The 10,115-nt window shown below is 31.9% G+C and overlaps 1 protein-coding gene across 1 annotated transcript in view; it reads right to left on the reverse strand.

Annotated features, from left to right (window-relative positions):
* LOC106875520 (uncharacterized) overlaps positions 1-808 on the reverse strand; it is a 7,828-nt gene extending 7,020 nt beyond the window's left edge. Inside the window, exon 1 of the mRNA XM_014923707.2 lies at positions 701-808. Within this exon, the coding sequence (XP_014779193.1) occupies positions 701-737 (37 nt within the window). The 5' untranslated portion in view covers positions 738-808. The remainder of the gene's footprint in view (positions 1-700) is intronic.
* Between the last annotated feature and the right edge of the window lie 9,307 nt (positions 809-10,115).

Consider the following 10,115-nt stretch of genomic DNA (forward strand, 5'->3'; position numbering starts at 1 on the left):
TAAACATTTACACGCATTATAATGGACGCAAAATTAGGACGTTTATATATATATATACGTAAATCATTTTACATGCGTGTGGTGGTGTATGCATATGTGTGTGTGCGGAATGTGTTGCACTCCCTTAATAAGCCAAATGGAAACGAAATGATACTCTACTAAAAGTGCTTTGGGGAGGATCCGTTTAAGTCATCTTTCCATGTCATGCATATATCGAGAGCACATTTATGACTATAGATATACATGTGCGGGTGAGTGTGTATGAGTGTGTATGTGTATATATATATATGTGTGTGCGTGTGTGTGTGTGTGTGTGTGTGTGTGTGTGGAAGTGTAAATATGACTATGTATGTACGTGTGTACGTATGTACATATATATGTGTACTTATTTAAAGAAACGGTAAGAAAAGAATGAAAGAAAGAAAGAAAAAGCAAAGAAAGAAAGAAAGAAAGAAAGAAATAAGGAAAAAAGGAAAGAAAGTAAAAAGAAAGATGGAAAGAGACAAAGAAAAAAATAAAGAAAGAAAGAAAGAAAGAAAGAAAGAAAGAAAGAAACGAAGTGAAAGGAACGAATGAAATGGGAGAAGATTCGCAAGGAGAATTCTTTGTTTTCAATGTCAGCATTTAGGAAAAAATATAGACAATCACGTCCAATCAGGAAGATTAAACTTCATGACTGCTACTACTTCTAGGAACTTACCGAAGAGCGCGAAACAGAGAAACACGATTGATTTCATCCTTCGTCTTTTAGAAAACAATATAGAAGTTAAGGGTATATAGAGACAGTAATCCTGGGTTATACACGTCTTATATATATATTCATGAAATACTCAGCAGATGTTCAAGCTCACCGGCTTGGTATAAAATGTATGTTTTAAACAATTATAGACCGGATCAATTCTTTGAGATATATTTCTAAGGTTTATAGTGTTTTGCAAAAGAAAAACAAAAAAGAAACTATAAAGTCGTCTCTTGGTTAGCGATATTTTATTTTCTTTCGTTGTAATATTTTATTTCATTTTTCTTTTGAAAATGCCAGTTGAAACCCGTGTGCCTAGCTATAGATTTCTCAATACACAAAAATGGATTTACAATAACATTTGCAAGTAATTATATATATATATACTTATGCATATAAGTATGTATCTATATATTTCTCTCCTCATATATGCATACACATGTCCGTATGCATATAGATATGTGTGTGTGTGTGAGTACCCACACAAAAAGGATGAGATCAAATATTGTACAAGATTTCGTAGTCTGCTAATGTAAAGTTGCTATCCAACAAAATAGTTTTTAAGTGTACATTATTCATTATTATTATTTTCTACTTCCTTTAAACACACACGCGCATATATATATATATATATATATTATTCATTTAAAATACATTTAAAATACAGAGATGCCTGTAATAGGACATCTAACCCGCTAGAAATAGCAGCAAGACTACATACCACAAAAAGTAGGGATAATTTCGAAAGGGAATGAAAAATAAAAACATTTACCGATCTATATTCTGTACCATGGTTAATATATATATATATATATATATATATATATGTATGTATTGTATATGTATATGTATATGTATATGTATGTACGTACGTACGTACGTACGTATGTATGCATGTATGTATGTATGTATGCATTTATACGTAGAGAGAGGCAGAAAAACATGCAGAAAGGAAAAATATTCTTTTTTAATATAATGCCAACGCAAAATTTTGCAGTGTTACTAAATAAATTTAACACATTCTAGCATAAAGAATTTTTGATATCTTTCAAAGGATATTGTATTTATTTGGTTGGCGTTTATTTTAATGTTGATAAAGTTACACTGCAACGGTTTCACACACTTTATTCCGCACGACGCCTACGGTTAGACATTAGTCTTCCTTTGATCGCAAATGAATAAGCCATTTGTACTTTATTGCGACAGTAATTTCAATTTATTCGTGATGTAGAGAGGTAGATTGAAATAGTAACATGAAACAGTAAATATTTATTTATAAACGTAAAAGATATTTCAGTGTCACCGCCACGCTAACTCATGTCTATAATGAATCTAATATAAGTTTATTTGTGGAACCGAACTCTGCCAGTGTCGCCAATGATCGCTTCTCATTAAGTCGTGCGTCAAATCTGCGTCGACACGCCGCCATGTCATACGTACTGTAGTTTCTGTACACAGGAAGGGCAAGTAACAATGTAATATTTGGTTTGATTTTGAACTCTGAATGTAATTTACTAGAATCTATACTATAATATATTGCGTCACACTCTCTACTAGTTCTGTTATACAAACGCCCACACATCTACTTATTCAAAATTTCACAAGTCTCAAGAAAAAACATTAAAGAACAAAATATTGATTAAATATTGTTCTGGGATAAATGCTGTATGTTAATCTGTTTATTTAAACCAGCTAAAATACGAATTTACAGCCAGCTATGAATAAAAGTCACACATATAAATGAAAACCTTTAAAAAGTAGAATGTTGAATGCGTTGTGTCCCAAAATAAGATATATAAAATAAGCTATCGCAGAGAGACACACGTTTTCTACTTTGTAAGTGCAATTTTTTTTTTGTTTATAATCTTGACAGAATCCGGTAGCAGACCAAACTAAATTATATATTTCCGATCAGGAACTCAACATCAGTCGTATATACGTACACATATACGTGTCATATGAGATGCTATTTATTTAAGTGAATAGTTATTCATATAACAATGCTGGAGAGAGAAACAGTTACTAAAATACGAACTGACCTATTGGACTATTATCAAATAAATAAAGATTTAGAAATAAGTGAAATTAAAACGCAGTATACAACTTTTTCATTCCGTAATATAGTCTTGCTGTAATATATTTAACATATTTGAAACGGAAATTTTAGTATCATTTTCAAAGACAAAATCTTTAGTAAGATACAAGGGTACCGCCGTTACTGTGACAGGTAGGCAAGAAGTGGAGAAAAATACAATAAACAGAATAAAATAGAATAAAACAGGATAAGGCATCATAAAGTGGAGAAATGAAGGAAATGAAAGAAAGTGAAACAAAATAGAAGACAACCGAGTTAGTAGAGAACATGAGGGTTTATTTTCTGCAATAAGTTGATAGATATATGTTGCGATGGTGAATTGCACGAAACGTTGAAAATTGTTTAGCAATTGTGAATATTCAGTGTAAAAAGGAAATATCCTATTTTTAAATTGTATCGCTCTATTTATGTATGTCTGCATGTATATATCTCTTTATCTGTTTATCTATATTATTCTTTCTCTCTTTCTCATTCCATCTCAGAGTATATATATATATATATATATATATATATATATATATATATATATATATATATATATGTGTGTGTGTGTGTGTGTGTGTGTGTGTGTATGTGTGTGTGCGTGTGTGTGTGTATGTGTGTGTGTGTGTGTGTGTATGTGTATATGTACGTATATATTATACATAGATATATTTATATAGAATTTCATTTATATATTTAGAAGCACACGTATGACTATGTGTTAATGCTCACCTACACGTGCATGAGAGCGTGTGCATGTTTTTATGAATATGTATATGCATACGACAACCAAATATCATTGACAAATTATTATTTAATAATGCAACGGATGTTGTTTCTAATAAGAGATGAAACCATGTTAGGATTTTAATTTACTTGATTGGAAGACAACACCAAAGAGAAACTACAAATCACAGGTTGACATAAAAATATGTTTTATTTCATTTTCCGATTACATTACATTAATTTCCATATACAAAACAAGGTTTTACTTTGAAGGTAGACCTGAAAAATACAAGAAAATAATGTTATGTGAATATATGTATGCATGCATGTATATATGTATGTACAGAGAGAGAGACAGGCAGACAGACAGTCAGACTGACAGACAGACAGACAGACTGAGAGACAGACAGACAGACAGACAGACAGATATATATATAGATAGATAGATAGATAGATAGATAGATAGATAGATAGATAGATAGATAGATAGATAGATAGATAGATAGATAGATAGATAGATGTGTATAATTGTGTGTGTGTGTTATATGGTGGATTTATTTGATGAATAATAACTATATATAAGGACAATGATTATTAGGTTTCACGATTTAGAACTTAACATTGTAATTCATATATAAACAGCGTTTTTATTTATTCTTAGAGCCATTAATCGCGCAATATTCTAGCAGGAACGCATATTGCAGAGTATATAAAATTGTTTTACTGCTAGAGTCGTGCTACTGATTACATTGTAATATGGCTGTGGGTATCTTCCGATGTCACTCAATATGAAAACATAGAGGAATACTTTTACTTCTTTAAATATATACAAAAAAGAAAAAGAAAAGATTTGGAACTAAATCTGGTATTTGATTTCGCCACAACGAAAGACCGAAAGGTTCTAAATATTATCCCAAAACTAATGTTTATGCTATCATAGTGATACAATGGTTGTACTTACATATTTACACAAGAGATATTTAGTTGTAGCCAGCAACTGAAATGAAAAAGAGGAAAACATAATGAATTTGTAAGTTACAGAAATTAAAAACAATCTGATCTTAGCAAGTATTCCTGTGTGATTAAGAAATTCGTTAATCAATTACAACCGGTGCTGGTGGGTTAAGTCCCCGTATCTTAGCATTTCGATGGAAGAGACCGATAGACGTAAGAGGCTCAAAAAAAAAATAAGACTGTGCACTTGGATTTATACGTTCGACTAAGATGTTTCAAGATGGTGCCCCAATATGGCCTCACTCTAATGAATGAAACACTTTGGATACAAAAATGTAATATCTATAGTTACATAACAGCTTAAGAGATTAAGAGTAGGGATGTAATAGATTCCGATGTAGCTACAAGGCCAACAGAAAGCTTAAGCGCTTCTACGTTCACGCAGACTGAGCTGTAGGAGTAATAGACAACAATTAGTGTAATAATTCATCACAATAACATTAACATAGTTATTGTGATTACATACTCAAAATTAGAAAGCAAGAAATTAAGCGCAATAATTTTGATTTCAAATTTTGTTAAGTGGATAAGATGATTCAGTTAATTCCAGAGTTTAATTTCTTCCTATTTTATCGACCCCACCCGCCAAAAATAAAAGGCAACTTGATGTTGGTAGAATTTGAAGTCAGAACGTGAATAGTCATGAGATGCCTCTAAACATCTATTAAATTTGGTAGATAATTATTAACATACCGGATGAAAAGGAAACAATCAATAGAATATAATAACGAGGTAATAAAAGAATAATATGAACGATAACACACAAGATATTTTTCTAATTGTTCCGTCTCTAGGGAATGGAAATATTCAAGAAATTATAAAAATGAGGGTCGTGTCTTATAACCAATTACTGGATAATAATATAAATTGCAATATTGTTTACGAATAAATAGGATACGACATGCGTAGACCATTACATTTGAGAAAATCATACCATTAGTATGATCATTATTCTGTCATTTGTTTGGTAATTAATTGTAAATAAATCAAATAGAAAATCGAAACCTGATTTAGAAACAATAAAATGCAAATTATGCAATGATGGCTAAAGAATACAAATAAGCTAATTACTCGTGTTGTTGCATAAATACATAACTTGAACGTGGTAAAGGAGTAACGATGAAAGTAAATGCAGTAGAACGGTAAGTATAAATGACGTTGGCATTTTTCCGCAGAGAATATATCATATATTATTAGTCAGACAGAAAGATTTGCTGCATGGTTTAAAGAGAGAATTATGTGTTATTTTTTGTAGACATTTCAGTCAACCATACATTCATACATACACACATACATCATACAATCATATATACATACATTCACAGACATATATAATGTAATATAAATATATATATATATATATATATATATATATATATATATATATATACACAAACATATGCATATACATACACACATAGGTATGTATATGTATATATGCGTGTAAGTGTGTGCGTGTGTGTGTATGTGTATATGTGTGTCTTTGCTTATGTTTACATGTGTATGCAATATAAAATGAACAATGAAAAGGCAACACAAAAAAGCAATTTTAGGAAAGATGGTGTTAATCTAATGTTTGAATAGGAAGAATTTGTCTTCCCAGACAGACAGAAACTATACACAACAGTAATCACAAATACACACAAATACGTGTATGTGTGTGTGTGTCTTTAAGTATGCGCTTTATTTCTCTGACAAAGCGAAACTTAGTAATAGTTTGGCAATCGCACAAGTGATATATTGGTGTGGCGGGGAGAATACACAATATAATTTCATGTGCATATATATATAATATGCTGTATAAACACTGAATAGACACTGAGTAAGAAGAATATATTTTTTTACAAAAGAAAGTGATCGAAATAAAACAAGACGCCATTACAGATGCATAATGATGTCATAAGAATCCCAAAGCAGGTAAGAAACATTTGTAAGGAGTTAAACTTTTCTCAGTACTACGAGGTTGTTTGATATAAAGTTATTATGGAAAATTGCAGAGAGTGTCTCCTCTGCTCCGATCATGTTATTAAGATAGTTTTTTTCTTTTAATTCTCTTAGCAAATGCGTGCAGTAACTAGTAAATTACAGTAGTGTTTCGGACAGCTTTCAAAAATAATCTTTTGAATAATACTGGAAGATATATTTATTTATGTCAACAGCAGTTCATTGGAGATTTACTGTAGTAATACATCATTATCGTTTTCATTGGACATTTAATAATAAATAATCTAGTCGGATACCAAAGGATACTGAATGATGCCACATCTAATATAGGGAGATCAGACAAAGATGATGTACTGTCCACACAATAAAATATTAAGATCTCAGGAAGCAGCGTTTCTTTAAATTATTTATCTTTGTTAATACTGATTATAGCACATGGTGTAGTGGTTACAGTTTTGAGGGTTAACATCCGTAATGTCAAGAGAATATGATACGTTCAGTGTTAAACAGATACTAAGTTTTGCTATTGATCAAGGTACTGCAATTACTGTTGATTCAAACTACATAGCTGAATATGACGAGTAGAAATATACTGACACGGACGCTCAGTCTCCATGTTACATCCTCGATGTTCTGCTAGCTTTGAGTGAGAGCGACGTAATGAACTAATCAAATTTTAGGATTAATTTATTACATTGAGTCGAGTGCTCGGATGGTATTTTTTTTTTCACAACCTGTAAAAACGAAAGTGAAAGTGGTTTAACTTAGCACATACATACCAGTCCTATGCTGGTACTTTATGTTAGGATGAAAGGTAATGTTGACTTAAATCCGGTTTTAAATAAGAAAGTGAAGAACCAAGAGAAATGGCGTTAGCAATTTGTTCGACGCCCTAACGAATTTGCCAGGCCGTCGCCGCAAGGATTTCATAAATTTGCTCAACGCCAGCAATATAGTGCGGTGTGGGGGACTATATTCGATCACGTCGGATAGTGTGTTCAGCTGCTGTTTATCTTATCGAAAAACAAATTAGACGTCAGCAGAAATTGAAGTATGAAAGTAAAGAACCGACGGCGTTAGTAAATAAAGTTCTTACCGCTACATTCCATTTCCATAACATCATTGAAGTATCTTTGGCATCCTGCGTCTTTAGGTTTCATGCAGGAGCGGAACATGTGCAGACGACTATAAATGAAGAAATTATCATGTTATTACATTTTGAAGTGTTTCTGTATAATGTATTTCAACAGTGAATCTTGTTTTAATATTGCAATTTCATTTCAGCAACTTTCATTATATTCTTTCCTAGATTATTTATTCATAAATAGTCATAGATGTCAGTTTCTATAAACAATCGGATTTTTTGACTGATATATAAACCACGTCTACGCATTATTCCTTTACGAATCTCTTACATATTTATCTCTCTCTACTCACTTTCATACTAATATATATCTTATTTACATTTGACGGATATTTGTCCTCATCTTGTTTGTTGTTAACACAACGTTTCGGCTGATATACCCTCCAATCTTCAACAGGTGTCTTGGGGAAATTTCGAACCTGGGTTCTCATTCCTGAGGTATTTTTCAATGTTGTTGTTATTATTATTATTATTATTATTATTATTATTCAGGTCACTGCCTGGACGCGAACTCGGAATCTTGGGGTTAGTAGCCCGCGCTCTTAGCCACTGCGCCATATGCCCGTAATATATACCTTGTATCTTAATATTCTTTTATACGAGGACATTTTTATCGACATTTACTTTGCCATGAACATGCAGTGTAGTGCTTGTGTTCTTATCTTATGTTAAATTTTCATCGGTAGTTACATTGTATCAACATGGGATGTGGCGTTACTTAAGACAGTATAGCTTCGATAGCCATACTTTCGTGATAAACACCTGGCTATGTGCTATATTACATTTTCGAGACGTCCATTCTCTAACACATGCCGAAAACTATTCAAATACACTGATGTTATAGACAAAGAGAAATTACATAAGAATGAAGAACTACCAGAGATACTGGGGTACAGGTGTGCTTGACGTACCCTAGGTAACCCATGTTGGTTTTAACTTCTTCAGATGCCGGAATGTACTAACATGAAATTGCGGCTCCCGAATTGCTTCTTGGGTAACCTGCGACGCAGGTAGAGATTATAATTAGCACTATAATGTGAATGTTTTTGTTTGTAATATTACTTAACCGGAAATTTATCACAAACACAGGGCATCCATGATCATGTTATCTTGCAAACTCCTGATCGAATTTGATACAGTGACAATCAGTCATTGCCTTAAATCGTTTTTGAAAAATGTTTTCTCTGGAAGAATGTTAAGTACGATGAAGCGAAATTATATAAGCAATCTTGGTGATATAACAAATCTCAAATAACGCTAATTGGATATTTATATATCCAAATAAAATGGAAAATTATCCAAAATATAATGTAGGGACAAGAAGCGGAAACAAATTTTATTATAATCTTCTGAATGATTATAAACTTGAGGATATATGCATAACAAAATTCCAAACTAATGACAAATATACCAGTGTATGCAAAATATCGTTAGCAGTAAATGTACACGTAATATTTAGAGTAACGTCCATACTATGGAAGGCACACAACAAAAGAAAACCGTATCAAAAGCGGACAACAGATTTGTAAACCATTGTGAAACTGAGATTGCGAAGAAATAATAATACAAATAATATATTCATAGAAAATATCTAGAGATAAATGACGTGTGGATTTTATATTAAAATCAAACTTACCGACATGTCTGGATTTTAGTACTAGGATTAGGGAAGGTGCTCATGGCATCCAGACAGATTTTCTTGGCTTTGTCGGTACATTGGTGGGACAAAGCAGAACCTTAAATTAAAAATGTGTAGACTTCAGTTAGTTAATTTTTTACTTATAAACTTGTAGTAAAATAATACACCATACTTAAAAATTGCGCGTAAAATGTATTTCTTAATGTTAAGAATATATTTCATTTTAATCCTGATCTTGAAGGTTAATCCGCGATTTATCTGTAGCAATTTATACTAAATTATCTGTTTTAATCATATATACGTCACGTGCCCGTAATATATGCCTTGTATCTTAATATTCTTTTATACGAGGACATTTTTATCGACATTTACTTTGCCATGAAAATGCAATGTAGTGCTTGAGTTCTTATCTTATATTAAATTATCATCGGTAGTTACATTGTATCAACATTGTATCTCATTTATGCTGCACTGCCACTCTCATTTCAGGAAACATGCAGCACACAAGATCGCAAGGCTGAATGTTTGAGAGACGCTTCAATAGCCAACATTTGGACCATAATCCACCTTTACAGACATCAAGTAAAGAAATAGTAAAATAGTTTTCATGACTCGTATGCCTCTTAAAAATCACATCACTACATAAATATTTCCAACTAATTTCGTTTATATTGTACTCTAACAAACTATGTACAGGCTGATTAATGTTGCGTGAGCCCTCCATTGAAAAAAATATGTCTCCTTCAATGCAAAACATTGGAAGTCGGTATTAACGGAAGATCAGAAATATTGTCTAATTAAGACCACGAATAAAAATTCAATGTTTAAAACC

This window comes from Octopus bimaculoides, chromosome 18, assembly GCF_001194135.2.
Source record: "Octopus bimaculoides isolate UCB-OBI-ISO-001 chromosome 18, ASM119413v2, whole genome shotgun sequence".
Lineage (NCBI taxonomy): Eukaryota > Metazoa > Mollusca > Cephalopoda > Octopoda > Octopodidae > Octopus > Octopus bimaculoides.